The sequence below is a fragment of the Chlorocebus sabaeus genome, chromosome 25, assembly GCF_047675955.1.
Source record: "Chlorocebus sabaeus isolate Y175 chromosome 25, mChlSab1.0.hap1, whole genome shotgun sequence".
Taxonomy (NCBI): Eukaryota; Metazoa; Chordata; class Mammalia; order Primates; family Cercopithecidae; genus Chlorocebus; species Chlorocebus sabaeus.
Genome location: NC_132928.1, coordinates 52,508,827 through 52,533,036, shown reverse-complemented (window position 1 = coordinate 52,533,036; position 24,210 = coordinate 52,508,827). Strand labels below are relative to the sequence as shown.

Below are 24,210 nucleotides of genomic sequence, written 5' to 3'. Positions count from 1 at the left end.
GTGTATTATCTTCCAGATTTTATTTAATGTTTAATCCGTATCTTCCTGAAGTTTACTAAACATTTTTAAGAGGATTATTCTGAATTATTTTTTTCTGTCCTTTTATAGATATCTCTTTCCTAAGAGTCTATTGTTAGAGCTTTGTCACTTTCTTTTGGAGGTGTTATGAGTCTTTTTAATCCTTGTATCCTTGCATTGGTGTTTATGCATTTGTGGAGACCGATAACTTTTCTGGCTTTTACAAGTTTGTTTTTTTGGCAGGGATAGAAAGTCACTAGTTAATCTACCCCTATGATTCTGGATGGGTCATTCTGGATGAGTAATGATCCTGGGAAGGCAGGCTTGCTTTTAAGTTCTCTAGATGGCTGGGCTACTGCTTTTACCTGGAATTTGTGTGGGGCAGCTGGCTAGGCTTTGCTATTTGGCAAGATCACTGGCTGAGCTCTAATATTAGGCTGAGCTGCCATATGGATGCTGCAATCACATCTGATCTGGCAGGGCCACAGGGTGTAATTCCCTGGCCAGGTACTGCTATTTGAGTACAGGAGTTGACCAAGGTTGCAGAAGAAGCCCCAAAGTTAAGTAGGTTGAGATGAATGGACTAACTGCTATGTTCAGTAGAAATGCATGACTGAGATTTGCCTTCCTTCATGGGTGAGGTGTGGGGTGGGCTTTGAGGCCAAGAGAAGAACTGATGAAACTCCCAAGTGTGGCATAACTAGTGCCTACTTTTTGTCAGTATTTGCTATAGTGGTCAGCTCTCTCCTTGGGCAGAGTCTAGGGGTAAGCTTTAAGGCTACAGGGAGTATAGATTAAGCTCCTGATTGTAGCAGACCTAGTGCCTGCTTATGGAAATTTGCTGCAGGGGGTCTTCTCTTACCTAGGCAGGACCCTAGGGTAGGGTCTGAGGCTGGCCATCTAGAGACTCAAGCCATGTAACCCTTCCCACCTCTTCTGGGAGTGACCAGCTCAGCTTTGTGGGTGAGCAACACTGTTAGTTGATACCTCTGATTGAGCACGACTAGTGGCAGGTGCACTGAGCTTTTACCAAAATCTGTGATGTCTAAATTTGCATAATTTTTAAATATGTTTCACTTGACAATTTATTTTACTGTTCTCTGTGGGCTCCACCTCCTGACTTTGTTTTTCCCTGACCCCAAATAGTCTAGTCATGTGGTTTTCTCCTACATTCCCCATTTCCAATGAGGTGACAATGGGGTGAGTTGCCTGGGAAGCATCTCAAAATGCTGGGAAAGTTGGGTATTTGCTTTCCCACAGTAGAAACCATGGGCCCTAGGGAATTTCCTCTGTGTGGCACTGTGCTGACTTAGGGGAGAGAGGAGGGGCAATGTGGTCAAAGCAAAACCATTTCTCTTACCCCTTCCATGTGGATTTTGATTCAGTTCCACAGAATACACAGGTGACTCAGGCTTATTCCCACATTTTCACCAAGGTGTTTTTGACTGGATAGTTGATGTTTCTGTGGGAGGAGTGAAGCCTGGGATCTCTTCTTCCACCATCTTGCTGATGTCACTTCAACTTGCTATTATTAAATAGATTGCCAATATATAAGCTTTGGTTGTCTGTAAAAATCAATCTAAAGGAAGGAGAGATATTTGGCTTAATAACTGAAGAGAGAACTTGCAGTGATTGAACAGCTTGCTCCCCATCAGTAGTTCCTTGCAAACTACCAGTGAGCCTTGGACCATACTTTTAGAAATGATGCCTTGTGGTCAGCAATTCCAAAAGATTAACTGTGATAGTCCAGTCTCCCTGTGGAACCTCCAAGCTAGCTCCTGCCACCACACAACATTTCCTCAATGCAGCAGTTTTACTGATTGTACCCTGTTGTCTCCTTACCCCCTCTATCCCCCTAGCTGTCCACTTACACCAGTCAAAAGCCTGTGGGGGCCTAAAGAGAGAGCCTTTTGTCAAACAAACAAACAAAGCACTTAGGGGTGGGTGTCTTGGACTATGCTACAAAAAGGGATGATTCTTTCTCTGCGTACTTATTGACATTCATTGAGCAGCATATAGTTTATTTTAGCTAGAGTTTGTGATGTAGCATCTATATTTAATTCCACAAGCTGTCAGGCAACTCATATATTTACAAACACAATCCCGGAAACAATGTGTTTGCTGGTCACAGCTGCATCTGTAACATCTCAGGAGCTCTGTGCTGTTCAGTACAGCTCAGGGCATTATCATTTTACATTCTGGTCTGTGCCAAGGTCCAAATAGGGCAGAGCTTGGGCTAAAAGTTCAGATTCAATGACAGGCCTGGCAGAAAGCCAAGAGCAAAGGTAACATTGAGGCTGCAGGTCACAATGGAGAGCTGCTTGTCAGCCCCTCCTCAGGTTTTCAGCCTACACAGTGATGAGCAATTTCTCTGTGATTGGCTTGGGTTTATTTTGGCTTCCTAGGCCTTAAACCACCCTATGTATATACAGAGACTCAGCTGGGAAGTGAGCTGGGGCTTAAGCAACAGAAGCTAGTCTGTTGGGAGGAGGCAGGGACAGAGAAGGGTCTCTCTCTGGAGTACAAAAGCAACTGTCAACAAGGGATTGAAGTAGATGACTAAGCCAGCTTCAGTCGCTAGATCCAGGGAGATGGGCAGGCCATGCTCAGGGACAGGGGCCAAATGGTTTGATTCAGGCAATCTTGGTAACAGGAGGTCCAACGGCCAGAATACATAAAGAGGAACCCTAAGAGGGGGTGCAGTCCAGAAGCAGGTAAACGGCAGGAAATTCCTGGGGGCCTATCTATCTACAGCAGGAAATGGGGGAGCAGAGAACAGGAGGCACAGAAGCCAAAAAGAGTGTGGTGTAATTTGGATATTTGTTCCCACCCAAATCTCCTGTTGCAATCCCCATTGTTGTAGGTAGGGTGTGGTGGGAGGTATTTGGATCATAGGGGTAGATCCCTCATGAATGGCTTGGGTCATTTCCTTGGTGATAAGTGAGCTCTCACTCTGAGTTCACACCGATCTGTGGTTTCAAATTGTGCAGCACCTCCCCCACCTCTCTCTCTCTCGCTCCTGCCTTTGCCATGTGATGTGCCTGTGCCCCCTTCACCTTCTGCCATGATTATAAGTTTTCTGAAGCCTCTCTAGAAGTAGAGCAGATGTGAGCACCGTGCTTCCTCTAAAGCCTCAGGAACCATGAGCCAATTAAACCTTTTCTTTATCAATTACCCAGTCTTGGGTGTTTCTTTGTAGCAATGCAATAATGGCCTAAAGCAGGGTACAAGCCCCTTACACCTTAGATGGACATGTGGAGACTGGGCAGAAAGGAGGGGGATGAGGAACCTGGGCACAGGCTCAGTTGGGTTTGGGGATATGAGGGAAGAGCACTGTAACTCAAGGGCATGCAAGAAACCAGCAATCGTGGATTGGCCCATGGTGGAGGAGTACACCTAACCTGTGGGTTTTCAGGCAGCACAGGTGAAATACCACTGTGTTCTTATGAGGCCATGCTGACAGCCCATCTAAACAGGAGCCACACAGCTTCCAAAAAAGCAGGATGCTTATTCAAGCTGGAAAAATGATTTTAGGTGAATTCTGCTTGTGTACTTTAAGATTTTAGACTTTTCTTCAATCTTGCAATTTTAAAAATGAAAATGACCTAGAGGAATCTAGAATAACCTCATGTGAAAACAGCTACCTTATTCAAGTCTGTAGCTGTTAGATTTATAGGTCATGTAAATGGTATTAAGAACCCCCCTTGGAAGAACATTATTGGCTTCTCTGTTCCTGAGTTTTCTTCTCTGTACAATGGGCATAATAACAGCATCAACCTTCCAGGGGTTTGTGCATAGTAAATAATGCATGGAAAGTGTTTAGATTGATGTTTGGTATACAGTAACTAATATGTAAACATAATTAGAGGTGATTATAATGGCAACTCTGGGACTCATGAGTTTTGAATTTTGAAAATTTTACCATTGACACACATAAAACAGAGACAGACAAGCTGTAGGCTTAGTGTTAAGAGACCCAAGTTCAAGTTCTGATTTTTCCCCAAACCAGTGGTGGGTCTTTAAATAATGTATTGCACTTCTGTGACTAAAAGTTTTCTCACTTATGATACAATGTGAAATGAATTTTATCATTGACTCTCATCAGAATGTTGCATCAAAATCTCCCGGGAGGTTTTTAAAAAATATTCCAAATTATTAAAATATACCCCAACCCCATATCTCAGTTATTTCCCTCTTTCCTCCCCTCCCTATTTCCATTCCACTCCCCACCTTCCTCACATACACACACTACCACACATGCTCCAGGCTGCTGAGAACCACCAGGCCAGGTAATCTCCAGGATCCCATTCCTTCTCCCCAGTTCCAGGCCATGATCAGGTGGAAATTAACCAGGGAACAGAGGTGGTAGGAAGCCAAAGCGACCATGTAATCAATGCACAGAGCTTTGAAAGGCTTCTTGGAGAAAATGAGTCTAAAAGATGTGAGAGACCATTGTAGACTCACAGAGAGGAAAGGCAGGAGTGAGTACAATGGCAGAGCTCATAGCCAGACAACTGGGGAATCAAGTGACCGCAGGATGAAGGCGAAAGGGCCCTGGATTGAACCTATCACTACAGTTATCAGCTGCAGAGGACTAGGGGTTGGGGGACTGGTGAGGTTATTCAGAGTGACCTGTAGAAACCTCTAAAAGGCTAAAATGAGGACAGGTCTTTTAACAGAAATCTTCCCTTTTCAGGCTTCAGTTTTTTCACCTGTAAACAACAACAAAACAAACAAACAAAAACTAAGATTGGATGAGTCTATTAACTGTTTTTGGACTCTTTTTAGTGCTAATAGCCTCTGTTGGAGCAATGGAAAAAATAATGGTGAATACATAGCACTCACCATGGGCCAGACACCTTTTTTTCTTTTTATTTTCTTTTCAAGATGGAGTTTCACTCTTTTGCCCAGGCTGGAGTGCAATGGCACAATCTCGGCTCACTGCAACCTCCGCCTCTCAGGTTCAAGTGATTTTCCTGCCTCAACCTCCCAAGTGGCTGGGATTACAGGCACTTGCCACCATGCCCAGCTAATTTTTATATTTTTAGAAGAGATGGGGTTTCACCAGGTTGGCCAGGCTGGTCTCAAACTCCTGACCTCAGGTGATCCACCCACCTCAACCTCCCAAGGTGCTGGGATTACAGGTGTGAGCCACCATGCCCAGTCAGGCCAGACACCTTTTAAAGGATTTACAAATATTAACTCTTTTAATCCTCACAATCCTGTGGAGTAGCACTATTATTGTTATCTTTAAAAAGCAAAAGAAAAACAACAGACAAAAAAACAGATGAGGGACTTGAGGCAAAAGTGTTGGAACCAACCTGGGAAGGTAGGCAGCCAGGTTGTACAGTCTGTTCTCATAACCACTCTGCTTTGGAATGGCTGATCTGGGGAGCTCAGTGACTGGAAGTGGAAGGCAAATTGGTTCTCAGGGCCACAAGGAGTGGCTGGGGTTTCTTAATGATGGAGGAGGATGGAAATGGTTTTGAGGAAGGATGGAGATGGAAAACTGCATGGAGATGAAGTTTTAAAGGTTTCGAGATGAGCAACTTTTTATTTAGAAGTTCTATTTGATCAGCAGTACCATCTTTCTATTTGCTAGTGATCCCCCTGACTGGAAGGGAGGCTCTGGAGGAGAAGGGTCTTCCTGGTCTGCACACTCAGCCCCTGGCTTTATCGCTCAGGGCTCTGGGCAAGCCTGTCAGTTAGTTCGTCTCACCAAGGAAAGCACCAAGGACACCTGACAGGCGAGTATGAAGCCTCAGCAACTGACAGATGAATCTGTCCTTGATAAGTGAAGGGCTAGTTATCACACAGAGAAACCTATAAATTTGGGGCCTGAGAACAGGGAGCCTACTAGGTCTAATGTCACTAAAGCTGTACATGTTTGTGAGTGCTGTGTGTGTGTGTGTGTGTGTGTGTGTGTCTGTGTATCTTTTAAGCTCACTGCAGGATCCTCAAGTCCTATGTTTTGTTCCTGCCCTATGAAGGCAAAGGCTGGGTCCATCTTGTTCATGAGATTTACTCCCATCCCTTGGGACAGTCCTTGTGCATAGACATTACTTAATAACTGATTGACTGTTTGATGAACAGAGGTGAGTGAGGTTAAGGAGAGCTGAGTTATAAGTCTCAGAGTCAGAATATCTGAGTTTTACTTCTGTTTTACTGTGGAGTGATCTCCAGAGGGTGTCTTTGGCTCTCTCGGCCTCCTTTCTTAAAGGTCTTAAATTAATGTAAGAATATTTAGTAAAGAGTAATTATGATTAGCTCTTACCTTTGCATAAATAATTATTAATATTATTAACCTGAGTCTATACAGTGAGAATATGTATACCCTCACCGGTGTTAAGTCATTCCTGACCAGCAGTGGGGAAATGCATCACCTATAGCTTGCCAGTTCCATGCCAGTCCTGAGGATGACACTGAAGGTCGAATCATGGAGCCTGGGGAGGGCAGTGACAAAATGTGTCACCCCTACTCAGGTTCAAATGGGAGAATTATGGGAGCTGATGAGGCTCTACAAAATGAAACCAGGAGCACATTGTCAAGGCAAAAGCACCACGATTAGTCTCTGTTGAAGTTGACAGTTTATTGCAACAAGAGGGAAGAATAAAAGTCATAGATCTGAGATGATAGCACCCCCACATCCACCCTTGCTCTTAAGAATGTCCTGTCATCTCTCCTATCTACTCTCCCTTTCTTGTAAAAACAGGAGGTTTTGCATCAACATATTGTGGATAACAAGAACAAATAACACTTTCTGTGATTTTTTTTTTTAACCACTGACACCCTCAGATTTATTCAAGAAAACATCTCCTCAACAGAGTTGGCCAATTAACCACTTAAATGGCTTGAAAACTTATTTAATGTCACTGCCTAATCACTTTATGAAATGTCACTGCTCCAATAGGCAAAAATTCCTGCTTTATATCCTGCTTCTTTTTTCTTGTTTTGTTTTTTTTTGAGACAGTCTCGCTCTGTCACCCAGGCTGGAGTGCAGTGGCGCAATCTTGGCTCACTGCAAGCTCTGCCTCCTGGGTTCACACCATTCTCCTGCCTCAGCCTCCCAAGTAGCTGGGACTACAGGCGCCCGCCACCATGCCTGGCTAATTTTTTGTATTTTTAGTAGAGACAGGGTTCACTGTGTTAGCCAGGATGGTCTCGATCTCCTAACCTCGTGATTCACCCGCCTCGGCCTCCCAAAGTGCTGGGATTATAGGCGTGAGCCACCGCACCTGGCTACCCTGCTTCTTTTATGTTTCGGTCCCTTTCTGAAACACATAGCTTCCTTCCAAAGAACTCTAAAATCATAATGCCTCTCCCCTTTCATATGTGCCCCTTATATTTACATAGAATTATGGAATTTCAGCAGCAGGTGGGGTCACCTGACCTCATAAATCATTTTACTGATGATACAGTGAAGCTCCCAGAGGGAAGTGACTTGCCTGAGGGAGCCAACTTGTAAGTGGCAAAGGCCCCCTTTTTTTTTAAATAGCTGTAAGTCATATAACTGATGCTGTGAGGTGTAAATACTATGGGATCTAGGATAGGTCGACCTCAATCCACCACTGAAATCTGTGACCTTGTGCAATTTACTTATCCATTTCTAGCCTCAGCATTCTTATCTGTTAAAAAGATTGATTTTATTGTTTGTGCTTCATAAGCAGTAACTACCTTACAAATATGAAATGATTTATATTGGTATTTATTAATGATAATTATCATTAATAGTCTTGTTACCTACAATATTACTTTCACACCTATTTTACCTTTTCTCCAGGCCTATAACCATAGCTTAGCCAAATCCTTAACTCCCCAAGATATAACCCCTCCTTGGCAATAATTTTCAATGAAGAAATCTCTATCTCACTTGCCAAGATATGGTACACCAGCAGCTAATGCCTCAAATCCTGAGTGCTTTATCTTTTGACATACCTAGCATAAATAGATATTAAAAACAACAGGAGGATGCAAAAAAATTCCCAAGAAGTCTTCAGCTGGGTAATAATCTGAAAGTGATAGAGACAGGATTCCTATAAGCTCTACCATTTCAAGACTGCACTGCCTACGTCTCATGTGACTTCATCTATACATGATTTTTTTCATTGACAAAGCTGTGATCCATTTAATCCATGGCTTAAAGAACAGATTTGAGCTGATGCAGTCAACAAAGGAAAACCCATGACTTGGTTTACCTGTACCTTTGGTGCAAAGCTAATTTATTATTTCTTTAGATGTAAAACTGTCTTAAGTGCGGTCTAATAAGCAAAATGATTTGGCTTTCACAAGTAAATTTATAATTCTTTTCATAAAGGAACGCACTTAGCCATTACTTTAATATCCTAGCATATAACACGGAGGCTTACTTATGCAGTCAGCTTCAGGACAAGAAGGAAAAACTGAAGCACAGTGGGGAAGGTACTAACTATTTTACTTTTCTGCTTATTAGTAGTTCCACCAGAAGTTGTGAGGATTTAGACAGTTAAAATTTGCTTGACAGGTTGCTGCAGCAAAATTTCTAGTGATATTATTTGCGGAGCATAAACAGGAAATGGCCAAAAGCTGTTCCCCTTAAAAAGCCTGATGGTAACACAACTGTCAATGCAGCAACTATTTTGTCCTTTTTTAAAAGGTGAAGGAACATGTTCTAGGGATTTGTTTTAAAGAAAGTTTGAAACCTGTTTAAAACTTCTCTTTCTTAAACAGAGAATTTTTAGTTAAAATGTCTTCAGATCCTGAGAAAAATCAGTGAAGCGGAAACCATATGATTCCAAGGCCAGGTTTTTGAGAGGAGCAGTCAGCACTGAATTCAGGCGTTCTTGCTGTGCTCAGCAGACTTGGCCCGGCAATCAGAACTGTTTGATTCTAAAGCTGATACTCCTATAACCAGGCAGGTTCTAGCACATTGTGAGTTCTGAAAAAGCATAATTACAAAGAAAGCATGACAAGAAGCACCCGTTGACTTAATATAGCTTTCTTCTTTCAAAGAGCATACAGCTTTTTCACATGTGTGCTCTCACCTGTCCTTAGAAAACCCTCACCTGCTACGTGAGGTGGTGACTATAACCACATATTGCAACACAGGAGATCAGTGCACCACGGGGTGAAGTAGCTGGGCCAAGGACACATGTTTTCAGTAGCTCACAATGACCGCACGATGAAATGCATGGAATTGATTCATCCAATACTTTTGAAAACCACTTATGGTCTCTGACCTGAAGGGGTCCATAAACTAGACAGCCAGGGTATGATGTGACTCATCTGAGTTAGGGGAGATGATCAGTCTCATTTTGCCAAGAAATTGCCACACTGGCTTCTTCTCATGCAGAGAATAACAGCTGGTCTGCAGGGAGCATAAAGAACCCCCACTAGGCCAGGCCTTATGCAGAATGGGAGAGGCTACAGTTATCTTTTATGTGTCTGCATTATTTTTCTATTGCTGTGCAACAAATTACCACAAACTTAATGACATAAAACAGTACAAAAGCATTATCTCACGGTCTCTGTGGGTCAGGAGCATGGGTACAGGTTAACTGGGTCCTCTGCTCAGGGTGTCACCAGACTCAAATCCAGGTGCTAGACAGGGAAGCAGTCCTTATCCAAGGCTCTGGGTCCTCTTTCAAGCTCACATGGTTACTGGCAGAATTTGTTTTCTTAAGGTCATATGACTGAGGTTCCCATTTTCTTGCTAGCTGTTGGCTAGCAATTGCTCTTAGATTCCAGAGCCCGTCTATAATTCATAGCCGTGTGGCCTCCATAAGCAGTTCACCTTATGGCTGTTTGCTACTCCCCAGGTCAGCAGAAGCTTATCTCTTTGACACTTCACTTTCTTCTAAAGGCTCACTTGAGTAGGTCAGTTCTACCCAGGGTGTTGCTCAAGGTTATTCAGAAACCTTTGTCCTCACTGCCACCACCATGATCTAAAATATTATCTGCCATCTGGATTTTCAATGCACTCTGCATTCATCAGATCATAACTCAAAGTCAACTGATTAGCAACCAGATCACGGGAGTGACATCCCATCATACTCACAGGTCCTGCCCATATTCAAGGGGAGAGGGTCATATAGGGCATGCACAGAAGGGTGTGGGAATCTTGGTCATTTGGGAATTCTGCATTCCAGTGTCTTCCCACCCATGTCCTTGCATTTCCACCTTGATGTGTTGGATGTCTTGGCCTCCAGAATCAGGTAGCTGCAGTCTTCAGAATGAACATTTCCCCATCCCCTTTGTCAATATGCCTTTAAACAAAATAGAGCAATATTTTATAAAAGGAATTAATTGGTAATGTTAGAGTTTCAGGTAATGTAATGAGCACTTGCTTTTGTATTGTCAATGCTTAGCAGAGTGTCTGGCACTTAGGAGCCCTCAATTTATGTTTCTTCAATAAATGAATATGTGAATGATAATATGAGAAATATTTTGGGCATCCTCATCAGATTGCATCCATATAAAAAATGCCTACACCCTCTATGTACAAAGCTGATTTCACTTTTTAGTTTCAAATGAGTTTTTTTTTTTTTCCTGGTAATGCATGCTTATTATAAAACACTTGGGGATTTTCCTTCTTTCTATGATTTTATTTTTTATATTTAACTTTTTATTCCAACTGGAACTAATTTTCCAATATTAGGTATAAAATATTCCATCCTCCATGCAATTAGTCTCTGATGCTTTTTTTCATATACTTAAGTTCTAATACATAAAAAGGTTTATTTCTAGCTATCTATTCTATTGCATTGATCTGCTGTCCAGTTTGTGTGCCAGTATCACCTGTTTTAATTATTGGAATTTTATCATGTTTGACGATCTGGTAGGGCAGGAGCTGCCTCATTCTTCTTCTTTCTTCTTTCAGCCCCCACCTCTAGTTTATTAAGTGAGGGTCTGTCTTACCGCCTGCTCTAGTTCCTTAGGCTGTACCACATTCTTTATCAAGGTTCTGCAGTCTCATAGGCTCAACTATTCTGGGTCCCAATAAAATATAAACATACTAATCATGGCTATTTAACAAACTTTCTGTGAGAACTGTGGTAAGTTCTAAGAGCTGCCTAGCACATGAGAGGTGGTCAATACCCACGAGCTGGAGTGAAGGAATGACGCTGCACATCCAGCCGCTCATGCTGTGTCCTCCATCCTTCTAAGCAGGGGTTGCAACTCTTCTGAAAGCATCCTATATGACTGGTGAGGCACGAATCTCTCAGACTCAGGCCAAACTTTAGGCTGGGAGAGTTCCAGAATTAATGTTTGTTTCCAGCCTCTGTGCAGCCCCTTTGGGATTCACACTGATCTGATGGAAGTCAGGTTGTTTTGTGAACTGGAACCAACCCAGAGTGCCCTGGGGGACTCTGGCAGGGGGCATAAATCAAGTGCTGAAGTCCACATTGTCTGCCCTTACCAGAGTCTGGAACTGCCAGGGAATTAACGCCCCTTGCCTCATCCCCAGGGAGCCTGTCTCTGCGCTTTGGTAGTCAGAGAATGTTCTCAAGCCATGAACTACAGGTGCTGGGGGATGGAGGTCATTCTGGCACACACTGAAGTGGTGCTGACAAGGAGAGATGGGCAGATTCTGACAGTATGTGCTAGGAATTAAAGACTGAGGAAATGATCACAATTCCAAGAAGCCCCACAGTACTGAACAGTCCTGTGCATCTGCCCAGAGGTTTAAAAAGGCGACTCTGTTCTCAGTCCAAAGAGTAGGCACTGAAAATCAGAGACCTGTGATGAGTCACAAGGCAGCCAGGAATTTCGAAGGCCAGAATCTTACTACTTTCTTGGCATCTTACCCCTAACTCAGAGAGGGCAGGGCAGGCACTCATTCATCCCTTCAAGAACTGTCTGTGAAGGTCTGCTCCCAGGAGCTGGTATGGAAAGATACAGCAGTTATTGCTCAGCCCTGCCCCTCGTGGTGCTCCTAAGCTGCATAGTGAGCTGAGAGGATGATGGATATCCTTGAGTGCATGATCCACTCTGATGATGCTATATGCAGTATCTGAGTTCCCCATTCCAACTCCATCCCACGTGACCTTCAATAAGAGAGGAGATCAGATGTTCAAGGCTGGAAGAGGTCTTAGAAATTAGCTCTTCAAGTCTGTCTATACATTAAACCCAGAGAAGGAAGTGATTACCCACATTCACTCAGCTTCACAGCAGCAATGGAAGGAACTTTAGTACTTTTCTACCTCACAATTCTCCACCAGGAAAATAGGGTTGCTTCTCACCTTACATCAAACTTCGAGAGGCAGCCCACAGTCTGAGGCAATTGCAGAGACAGATTGAGCATTTTTGGAAGAGGAAGACAGAAATGGATGGTGTTAAGTGGGCCAAGGCAGGACGCATGGACACAACATAACATAAGGGTTAAGAGTCAGATCCCCTGAGTTCAAACTCTGGTTTTACCACTTAATAGCTGTGTAAACTTAATTAAGCATCTTTCTTAAGTTTCTCTCTAAGCCTCATTTTCTCATCTGTGAAATGATGGCAATACTGTTTCTTCACAGGTTGGTTTTAAGGATTAAATGAAATGATGTACCTCAAGCACTTAGCTAAATGCCTAGAACCAAGTTATGTTACTAGGATAAAGGATTTCCAGAATGGGCCCAACTCAATTATGAGTGATGCTCACAGGCCCATGGGGTAAGACCAGGGTGCCTAAATGACATAGCCTTTTGTACTTTTCTAGCTCTGAGCCCTGGAGGAGCAGCACGGAGCGGGAGAGCTTGGCGAGAGAATGAAGAAACCAACCGCCCGGGAGAAGCATGAGGTGGCAGTGTGGCACTCGGTTTAGAGGGCTTCGGCCGGCAGTGGCCCCATGGACAGCCCTGCTGGCACTGGGCCTGCCTGGCTGGGTGTTGGCCGTCTCAGCCACGGCGGCTGCTGTGGTCCCCGAGCAGCATGCCTCCGTAGCTGGCCAGCATCCCCTGGACTGGCTGCTCACAGACCGGGGCCCCTTCCACCGCGCTCAGGAGTATGCTGACTTCATGGAGCGGTACCGCCAGGGTTTCACCACCAGGTACAGGATCTATAGGTAAGTGGGTCCTCTACTGAGACAGGGGCTTCCCTAAGAACCCAACCTGCACAGCCCCTGCTGGTGTGCCAGCCCAAACCCCTAAGCGGGCTGGAATGGCCTCAAACTGAACTAGAGGTGAAAGCTGGAGGAACACCAGGCAGGGAAAACAAGCCTACCATGTTAGTTTTTAAAAAAAGAAAGAAGAAAACACATACAAGCTGGAAAACCTGCTGATGCCTCCTGGGGAACTTAGCACAAGGGTTTCTATTTATAGGTTGTGCTGCTTATAAATTGAGGACAAATCAGGCAGCATGGAGTCAGCGTGTGGCCCAGGCTGCTGTAGGAGGTCAGAGTCAAATGCTGGGGCCAGGTTTTAGCTAATGGGTTAGATCATTTCATGAGTTGTAATTACTTAGACATACAAATAAAGGAAGGGCAGCTCCAGGTCCTGCCTTAGAGGTCTGGGGAGCCATGCAGGGTCAGGAACAAACCTGCCCTTACCCTTTGTCAACACCCCAGGCTCTGCAGGCCTTGTGGGGAAAAGGGGTTAGGCCCTTTAGGCCCATCCCCAGAAGCATCAGAGCTGAAAGTCAGACTCCTGAGACCTGCCTAATTCATCATCAGGTGGAATAAGCCAGGCACATATTCCTGGCTGCTGGACCAGCACTTCCAAAATAGAGTGCTCCTCCACGTGCTCACCTCCAGGGCTCCCACAGTGCACCGGTGAACTCAAACTTCCCTTTGATTCCTCTGTCCACTGCCCCCTTGTCATCTCTCCCCTTGCCTGCATCTTTAGATAACCCTGGGAGCTTTGGTGATTTTTTTCTTTGTTCAAAGGCATTTATTTTCTAATTCAAATTAGTTAATTAGTTTTTAATGCAAAAAGAAAAATAAACACGAAAAAGCACAAAGAGAAACAAAAACACAAAACCATCCATTCTTTTGGCAACTAAAGGTTACTGTTGTTAACATTTTGGCATATGCATTTCTAGTCATATGAACACACTAATGTTTTTGGACCTCTTGCTAGATTTAGCATCTTGCACGCCTTATGTAAAGTAGCTCCAACCCTGTGTTGGAAGAACAGTTATTCTCCCCATTTTACAGATGGGGAAATTGAGGCCCAAAGAAGTTAAGCAACTTGCTGAAGGGCACAAAGCTAGTGAATAGTGGTGCCAGGATTAGCTTGCAAGTAGGCAGATTGCAGAGTCTGGGTTCTGAAAATATATTTAGAGACATTTTCTTTTTTCTGGGAGTTCTTTTTTAACATTTGCAGTAACGACACAACCACTTTAGATTTGTAAGGGGTCTCAGAAGTATGGTTTTAAGAGTATTCAGTACAGTATCAGAAGATTCCCAAATGGTAAAACAGTGGCCATTTATAGAGGCCATTCACCTGCTTCAAAATTCCCACACTTGGATGCAGACAAAGGAGCAAGGTTGGAGATATTTGAGGGGCTAGTACTTTGTGGACCCAGAGATTCCTAGAAACAAAATCCTACTCTTAGGAACTGCCTGCCCAGCTGTCCTTTCAGGCCATTTTTCTCCCACTGGGCTTAGATGCAGTCTGGTCCTGGAAGAGACTGCAGTTCACACTCCCTGGTTTGGTGATTCTGGCCCTTGCCATCTTCCAAGGGCCACAGCAGAAATTCACACAGCATTACCAAAGCAGAGAGCACCAACTCAGGCTGGGAGGGACTGAGTTTATACCTGCTCAGGTAAAAGCAGATGAGTAGAAGAGGAACAGAGTAGAGGGTTAACTCAGCTGTCAGTAAACACCTAAGAATCTCAAAGAGATGGCAAATTCAGGGTGACCTTCTCTTTATTAAAGAAATTTTTTCAATCTTTCAAAAAAAAAAAATCAGAAAATCCACTCTAGAATGTGCTTAAGCAGAGAATCCCTCCAGTCCAGTAAAATAAGATTTAATTTACCTTAGACTTTTTAGTTTATCCCAAATCTCACAGAAGCACTGTTATCACCAAAAATAATTTTTTAAAAGTTTACTGGAATTGAAGTCAGGCTGGGAGTCCTAAAACTACTCTCCACTTCAAGGAGCTATAGAAACTAGAGGGAACAAACTCTCAGCTTCCTTCTCCCCTCAGGAGAGTTTTCTTCCGGACAGCCTGGTAGCCACCTAGTGCCTGGGCGGCAGCTCCCAGCGGGCCTGCGGGGAGTGTCTGTAATCATTTCTGCACCATCAACTGTTCTATCAGTTGGTAATGGTTTCCTGATCATTTAATGTGACAAGCTCTTACACTGTGCCATTCTGTTTCTCTGGGGTCAGTTATTGCACATGAACCTGTACTTGGGGAAACAGTAACCAGTCATTCTGACAGGAGTGTAGTATTCTGATTTGTGGCCCTTTGGTGGGGCAGAGAGAGGACAGTCACACACCGCTGCTTCAGGAGCATTCCTCGAGTTTTGCCTTTAGTGATGAAGCAAAATGGCGGCTCATGGGCCCTTATAGGGCTCTACATTATCCCAATGGGAATTCATTTTTATCCCTTCCCACTTTGTATCTAGTGGCATTTCCTCTGGCAAATTTAGGACCTTGTTGGCATTGACTAAAGCAGGTCAAAGAAAACTGGTAAAACATACATGGAGAATCATCCTCAAATTTCTCTCCCATTATCCTGAAGAGTTGAAGGATTTAAAAAAAACAAAGAATATCAGAAATGTGTTGAAGGGGAAATATTGGGTCTCAAACAGAATTAATGTTTTGTTTGCCCCTTTAAGGAAGCTTTTGGGACATAGAAATCAGATAGTAGCCACATGTGTCTTCCATTTAAGGAGATGCACTGTGGTAGAGAAGAATAAAACTATTATTCAAGGGGGTCAGAATATTTGGTGCAGAATCACTTGAAGGTTTCTTGCATAATAGGAAAGAGACCCTCCCTTGTCTTCTACCTGTTGAACAGATCAAAACCATTGCACAGCAAGGTTCTAATACTTAACTACAAATTCCATCTATTCTTATGAGGATGTTGGAGTATGCTCTCACTTTGAGATGACTAGTCACTCTAGAATAGGTGCAGCCTCTGTAATCATGGACCTCCAGAGATTGTCACTCTCCTCATTACAAATTTGTATCCATACAGACATAGGTGCTTAAGAGTGAAGGTCCTAGAGCCAGGTGACCTGGGTTCTAATCCTGGAGCTGCAACTTTCTATCTCTATAATGTCAGGCAAATTACATAATTTTCTTGTCCCTCAATTTTCATATTTGTAAAGTGGGGACAGTAATAGTGCCTACCTAATGGATTAATGTGAAAATTAAAGGAGGTAGTTGATGTAGGCACTTAGGATAGTGCTTAATAAACACTGCCGATTATTATTAGGTTGTTCTCTTAAAATTAGCCTATGCAGGAAGGATGATGAGATGAGAATCATAGGTGCTTTTTTGCTTTAATGTCTGCTGAGGTCCTAGCATTCAACAGCCTATGTTAGAGGGGGGAACACTGTTCTCTCGCTTTCCTTTTTAAAGCATGTCAACCTTTACCCTTCAATCCAGCTCTTTGCTGGGAGGGGAACTCAATTGAAGAATAATTGGATCTTCTCTGGGGCACAATCTTACTGGCCTTGTGGGCTACCAGAGGAAGCAAGATGGTTTCCAGCATATGTTAAAGTTGCCATAGGTCAAGCCCTTGTGTCTAAAGTTAAGGATGGCTCACTGAGCAGGCCTTTCTTAGGCATGTCCTCCAGTGGCTGGTGATTGCTGGCTGCTTTGTCCCAGTGATGAAAATCATAGAAACTATGAAGAGAATAGAGAAAATATGCACTCTGGTTAAGCCCTCCTAGATAACAGGATGGGCTTGGGCATCTCACCCAATTTTTGACAGTCTTGTAAATTAAACATTAACCAACCTCTCAGCATATCTTTGAGCCTTGTCAAAACAAGATCTGACCTATTAGCCTATTTCTCAGACCCATCTCTTAATAGGCTCATGGTAAGAGCTAGAAGAACAGAGGTCCTGTCTCCAGTTCCATGTGTGACTTCCGAGCTCCCCATACCTTGCTCCATTCCATAGCCCCCACTGCAATAAACACTTAGAGACCAACCTTTCACAGCAGCCTTACAATGGGCTACTAGGGTCTAAGGCATGTGAAATGTACTTGTTCAAGGTCAGAGAGGTAGCCAGTCACAGCCAGAAATAGCACTCAGGGCTCCTGACTTGAAGTCTCCTGCTCATTACTCTAGACCATGCCACCTCCCTTTGACTGGTAAGTGCATCTTCATCATAACACGCACCTAATCAGGCACCTAAATTGAGCTGATGCAAATGTAAATATGGTTTCTCGAAACACTCTAGTGGTAATGTTCCATTCTGTCTTTGCTACAAATCAAAGTAATGAGCAGTCTGGTTTTTTTTTTTATTTCTTTTTTGTATTAAGGTTTTAATAGAGAGATAATCATGGGATTGGAAAAAATCCAAGCCACTATGATGAAACACTTAAAACTCGGAAAGAATACATTAACATTAACAGAGAAAGTTGGAAATCATAGAGAATGATGAGTGGTTGGGAGGAAAGCAATGCTGGATGCAATTCCAAAATATTGACCTAAGTCCTTATTACATCTATGTCTAGCTACCTCTTTTTGGAAAGGGATGGTCTGGGGATACATTAGAAGCCAAATGTTAGAAGTCAAAACAAAATAGAATTAAATAAATATCTTTATTGACTAAAAGGGACATCATAGTCTTATCATATTGTGGGATATGTATGCAGATTTGTAGAACGAAACTGAACACTAAGAAGCTATAGGGCTACCAGGGATATAATCAGGTGAATGAGGCAGTAAACAAGGCACCAGAGCAACAACCCTAAGAAAGAATGTCTGGAATTCATCAGGATGAAAAATAAGACTTGGCAATGGCTTAGACGTGAAGGAAGTGCTCACCTAATTTTTGGCAACCTTGTAAATTTTGCTGACCAACCTCCCAGCATGCTCAAAGTGCAGTCTTTGGACCAGCAGCATTAGCGTCGCCTGAGAGCTTGTTAAAAATCCAGAACGTCAGGCTTCTCTCCAGACCTAAGGAATTAAAATCTGCATTTTAACAGGATCCCCAGATGAACAAGATGGCATCAGAGCTTGAGGAGTACTGCACTTGTCTACACTAAGTATTTGGAGATGGAGAGGGGAGCAAAAATGAAGAGGGTGGAGAAGCACAGAACATGTACTGGAAAGACAGCACCCCCCATGATGCATTTGCAGCAGTGAGACTATTTACAGGAGGCACTGCAAATAAAATAAAATAGGAGTCTAGAGACGGTAAATCTAGGAGTTATTAGTGCCAAGACATATGAACTCATAAGAGTAGGTACAGCAGCTGGGAGAAAAGTTGAACAGCAGAAAAGGCTGGAGGGCCTAGAAGCAGCCTGTGGGTGCCTCCCGGGAGATGGGGAGGTGAGGAGGCAGGCAGCAGCTGTGGAAGCAATCACAGGAGGAGCTCCAGAGCTGATTTATCATCCGGACCACGTCTCTCTGACTAACAAATACTGATTTGGATAAACAGCGAACCCTGGGAGAGGCACCATCTCCAATTAAGAGATCACAGTCCACATAAATAAACGGCAACCAAAGACAACTTCAGTCTGCCTAGGTAAATCCCAGTGATTTCCGAGGTGTGCATTACAGTCACTGAGGTAGAGAAAGGCTACATTATCGCACGGCTGCAGGCCTCCAGAAGGGAAGCTGTAGTTCTCAGGTGGATGGGAAAAAGGAAGGAGGTTAGCTCTTCTGCATAAACCACTCAGCCCAAAGTAAACTGGCTGATCTCTGAACTTCTCACTGGGTTTGTGTTTTGACCATAAGGGAGTTTCTTGAGATGCAAGGAGATAAAGGAATGTACACAAACTGGTATTGTGATTTAAATTAGAGTGAAATTAGAGGCAATATGGCAACCATGAGCCTGCAGTTCTGGTCACAGGCACTATTTCTCAGTCCACAGGAGTGAGAAGGTAGGAGAGGGACAGAATAAAATGTTTAGAGGTTGCTTTAGTGAAGAGTCCAGTACTGCCTAAACACACAGGCCCTATAACATAAATACCTAACCTAGCACAAGGCATCTTAGGCCTTCCACCCAAGGAATTTTAACCCAGAAGTATCTGGACGACCAGCCCAGCATGTCCTTATCCTTGGGTAGAATTCTGTTTCCACTTCTGGCATAGAAACATACCACATCTGTGCAGCAGACCCATATGGAACCCTCTTATGTGCATACAAAGAACCGAATGAAAAGGCATTCTGCTCTCTTGGAGCAAGGAGAAATATTACATAAACAAACAGCTATAATTCAAGAACATAAATAGAGACATAGTCATTCATTCAACACCCATTTCTGAGGGCCAGCTTAGTGCTTATTATTTCACTAGATTCTGATAATAGACTATAAACAAGGTGGACAGAGTTCTTGATCTGATGGCACTTACAGATAAGTAAGCAAGTGCTAGATTGCTCTGCACAGAAAGGTCAAGGAAAGCTGGAATAAAAAGTAACACATAGGCAAAACCGATGGATGACTGGAGACTCCAGGTGGAGGCTTGTGGAATGGTGTTGTAGTCACAGGAGCCGTGTAACCAAAGGCATGGGAGCACTAGGTGTGGTTTAGGAACTTAACAACCAGTCCCATGTCAAGAAGTGCATGACGATGCCTCTCCTTTCCCTGTTCTTCCCCACTGGTTATTTATGCCATATTTTGTCTCTCCGAAATGCCAAAAGTGTCTCTTAGACACTGATTTCTTCCAGGGTGCAAAGAAAAACCCATAAAACAAAAACAGAACAAAAAGCTCTCACCTGAAGAGGCATGTCATTTTCTAGTATTAGGGGTAAGTAAAATGAAGTAAAAATCACTGCATGTGTAGAGAAAGTAGGACCAAAAGCAACTCCTTACGTTTCTGCTTTGGAAAAATGGAGCGTGAATTCTCACCTGGTGAGAAGATGGTACATAGTGCTGTGAGGTCCTGTGAGACTACCGGTTCAAATAAAAATTGGCATCATTTATGCTTGAGCATTTGGATTCAGGGTAAGGTTACCACATCGTACTTTTGCACACTTGGTCCTCTCTCAAGTATTTATGGAGCCTCTCCTTCATGCAATGCATTATTCTAGGCACTATAGCAGAACACGAAAGACAGACAAAACAGGATACTACTGATTTCTGGGAGATTTGCAGTCCAGTTTGAGTGACAGCATACACACCAGAAAACACATTGGGATGCATCACCTCAAATGCTAGAAAGAAGACATTTAATGCATTCTCAGTGATTGATGGACAGGTTTGGTCTATGGATGCTGTGTCAGAATGAATTCTCAGGATGCCAGTCCCAAGCATCCCTAGGACACAATGGCTCTTGCCACACATTTTTCCATGTCTTTGGTGGCTAGACCCAGGTGAGCCACCCTGGCTTGAGATAAGATTGCAAAGTTGATCTGTGAAGAGAAAATGTGAAAATAAAAATTTGGAAGAAACAAAGGGAGCATTCAGGATGGCCAAGGTGGGCAGACAAGATCAGTTTTGTTTTCAGATGAGATTTGGTAAGAGATCTTGAGTCAGTCAGGCAGAGGAAAAGAGGATTAAATTTTGCTTCGAGAAATAATTAATTTTATTCATGAATGAATTGCTTCTTAGAGACATGTGTGTGTGTAAAAAGGAGTGAGGTAGACTTCATCCAGAAACTGTCACGACACAGATACAGGCCAACAGGGACGCTGTCTAGTCATACGGTCTTTCTCTCTCTCTCTTTAAGAGAATAGCTTTTTCTAGGTCAAGGATTCTCAATATTTTTTTCTTTATTCAGCTTCTGCCACATTTCTCTCACCCCAGAGCTTCCCACATATCCCACAAGAAAATCATTTCAGTACAGGGAGCTTAGAACAGTGAGTGGCACAGGGTGGGGTGTTTCTTCATTCAGCCCATGTTTATTCAGGATTTGTGTGTGTTGGCCACTCTACAAGGGCTGGGGACACACCCTGAAGGAGACAGAGCCCAGGCCTCAGAGAGTTCTGCTTTCCAGGAAGATCTATGTATGCAAAGGATTAGAAGTGGGCGAGGCATGTGTTATAATAAAAAGTCTGGGTGAGAGGAGCTTGGCTCCCATGCTAGTTACCATCTTCCCCTCTGGGAGTAGAAACAGCTGAATCTGCTTACAAGGAACTGAAGATAAGTTGGGCTGCAGACAACAGCTTGGACCTGAGTCAGAGCTGGCAATGCCAGTCCTACAATCCTGCCTTTGCCCCAAACTAAAGTCAACAGGGTTGTCCATCAGATTGGTTTGACCAATCCTAAGTGAAGCAACTAGAGAACCCAGCACTGGATTGTGGGGATGGGACAAGCCAGAAACCTCAGAGGGACAGCTCTGCCAAGTGAGCTGATCGTGAGGAGGGGGACATGATCAGAAGCGTTTCCCATTGCCGGGCTTGAATGTCCAAGAGACAAGAGCCTTTTGTGAGCTGGGATCTGAATCCATGCACTCTACACAGTATTGAGAAGTATGGATGAAAACAGCAGGCTTTCGCCAATCTCCCCAATTCTTCCATGGGAAGAAAAGAGTAGGGTGATAAAGAAAATAGATGGTATGAAAAAATAAAAAATAGTTGATCAAAATTTCTATTTAACTTAGGGAAAGCAAGCATTCTCCCTGTACTATGAGATATTAATGACATTAATGAACACTAGTAGCTAACATATATTAAATGCTCATCATATGCACAACATTTTACTAAGTACTTTATTAACATTAATTAAAATTATCCTAGTAAGAACCCCACGATGGTGCGCTATTTGTACACTTGTATAACAGATGAGGATACTGAGTTTTAGAGGGTGTCACACAACTGATAAGAGGAAAAGCCAGCACTCAACCAATAAGACAGGGAACCTGTTCATTAATGATCATTATTTAATGAAATAAATCACTGAGCCTGGGCTACTTAATGCTCTGAGAGAAACAGTGTCTCAGGTTGTGGCCGGGGCTCTTTGCCCTTCTTTCTTTAGGCATCCTGGTAGGTCTTTGAGATGCAGAAGACAGGCCTCAGAAGGCTGGAGGGTGACCCATCTCCCTCAAAGACCCTGTCGTTCTCTCTTTCCACAAGAGTTTTCCATCTGTGCTTAGGCTCCGGGGAACCCTGAGTGGGAGGAAGCCACAGATGGATCTTCCTGAAACAATGCACCCACAGCAACTTCTGTATGTGTTGGTTGTGCACTGCTGGTGTGTTTCTACAAGGGTGCGATGTAAATGGAATTTCTGTAAATCAAATCCTCTACTGGAGGAACACTTAATGCCATTTCCAAGATGCAGTATCTTACTTCTTGCCTGGCCATGGCTTATAAAAATTCAGTGTTATGTAAATCCCTACTGCCTGACTTTAGAATCAGGTAGGTACTGATTTGTAAACACACATGTCCACTTGGAAATGTCTTATTATGTCAAGGAGTATTTTCATAAATCCAGAAGAAACTTTTGGCGTTGCATGCAATCTCTGCTGATTGGTCTACTTTGTAAATTTGAATTTTCTTACAGCGATGAGATTGGTGTATGCTCTGTTATAGTCCCACTTGCCTTCACATCCACAGCACTCAGGTGAAGCAGTGAGAGAGACATAGAGGCTGAGGCCCCTGAGTATATTTTAAGATTTGTAGGCATAGTTGTGTGCAGATTAGGGCTGTTATATGTTTTGGGGAAGATGCAGGAATCTGGCAGGGGTTCCCAGCCATGTCTTCTCCTCTGTACCTGTTTAATGCTCTATGATTCTGCCACCCTGCCAAGCTCTCCTCTGAGCCCAGAAGTGTGCCTCTTCCTCCTCCCCTGCAAAGAGCAAATAAGCTCTGGATGTGACAGTGAATCAGAGTGAGTAAGAAGTCTTACTGGCTGGGCAGGAGGCCTGGTGAGAGAAAAATGAGGTAGCCAGAACTGCTGCTCACCAAGTCCTTTGTTATGAGCCCCAGTGCCCTAGAGAATTCTCATTTTCCTTGTCTCCCAGGAGAGCCTCTGCCTTACTTGGGGACACATTGGTGACGAAGGAGGGACAGGAAGAAAGTCTCTTTGGGGAGTGAGTTCTCCTGGATCCACAGAGGCATGTAAACACCTAATGATCCCTTGACATGAGTTACACAGTTGGTTTACTAGTAACACAGGTAAACTTTAGCATCATAAGCCAGCCTCTTGCTTGACTGGTTCTGTATGTGTTCTAAATTGTGAGTCTGATAAAGAGGGCATTACCCTGATTTGATCATTACATGTTGCATACATGGACTGGAATATTACACTGTACCTTATAAATGTACAATTATTATATGTTGATTAAAGAATAATTTTAAAACTTAAAATTCAGCAAACTACCCTTAACTTAAAAAGAACTACACTAAAAAAGAGGAGTAGAGAGGAAAAGAGGCTGTAAGAGTCCCTGAATGTTGGCCTGGTTCATTGAGAAACTCAGGAACAAGTGGAACTCCATAAAAGAAATGTGACTGGAGGCTGAGAATACATTATTTTGTCTTCTGCAACCACTAGGATAGATGTGTGCATGTTGGTGCCTGCATATCACAGTCAGGCTAGAAAATGAAATCTGAGAACCACAGGGTTTATTAGCCTGGGGACAAGAGGCCAAAGCTTCATAGCGTTTGGGCGTGGAAAGAAGCTTGACAACGAGGGATGGCAAATCAGGGTTAAGTGATACCAGAATCTGTGAGTTAGAAGGAAACTTAACATCACTTATTTCCAAGCCAGTGAAGACAACCACTCTGCAGACACTCAAGAAGGTGGTCAATCAGCACTAGCTTGAACAGTTCCAGCCATGAGGTGTTCACTGAAGCCAATTTTTATTCAGCAGCCTAAAACATTATGAAGATCTTTTGGAAATTGAATCATAGTCTTTCTTCCCATAACCTTCCCTTATTGGTCCTGATTTTGCTTTCTTTTATTTCTCTAGAATAATTCTAACAGTCTATTCCTCACAATAGGGCTCTGGATATTTGAAAACAGTTACTATTCTCCCCAGTTCCTCGTCAGCACTTTGTAACTTCCTTCCAGAGTTTCTTTCCTCCCCCTTCCCCTCCTCTCTCATTCTCTTTCACAAGCTGTCCTTGTTTGTTTTTCCCCAACTCTCCCTTTTCCATCTTTCTTCATAAAGAAAATACATGAGACTTATTTTGACATAAGGTTTTTCTTCCTAAACCAATTCTGA

The 24,210-nt window shown here is 43.3% G+C and overlaps 1 protein-coding gene across 1 annotated transcript in view; it reads left to right on the top strand.

Moving 5' to 3' along the window:
* Positions 1–24,210, top strand: part of BRINP2 (BMP/retinoic acid inducible neural specific 2) — a 112,864-nt gene that overhangs the window by 44,865 nt on the left and 43,789 nt on the right. Inside the window, exon 2 of the mRNA XM_007989390.3 lies at positions 12,698–13,042. Coding sequence (XP_007987581.2) covers positions 12,774–13,042 — 269 coding nt within the window. The 5' untranslated portion in view covers positions 12,698–12,773. The remainder of the gene's footprint in view (positions 1–12,697; positions 13,043–24,210) is intronic.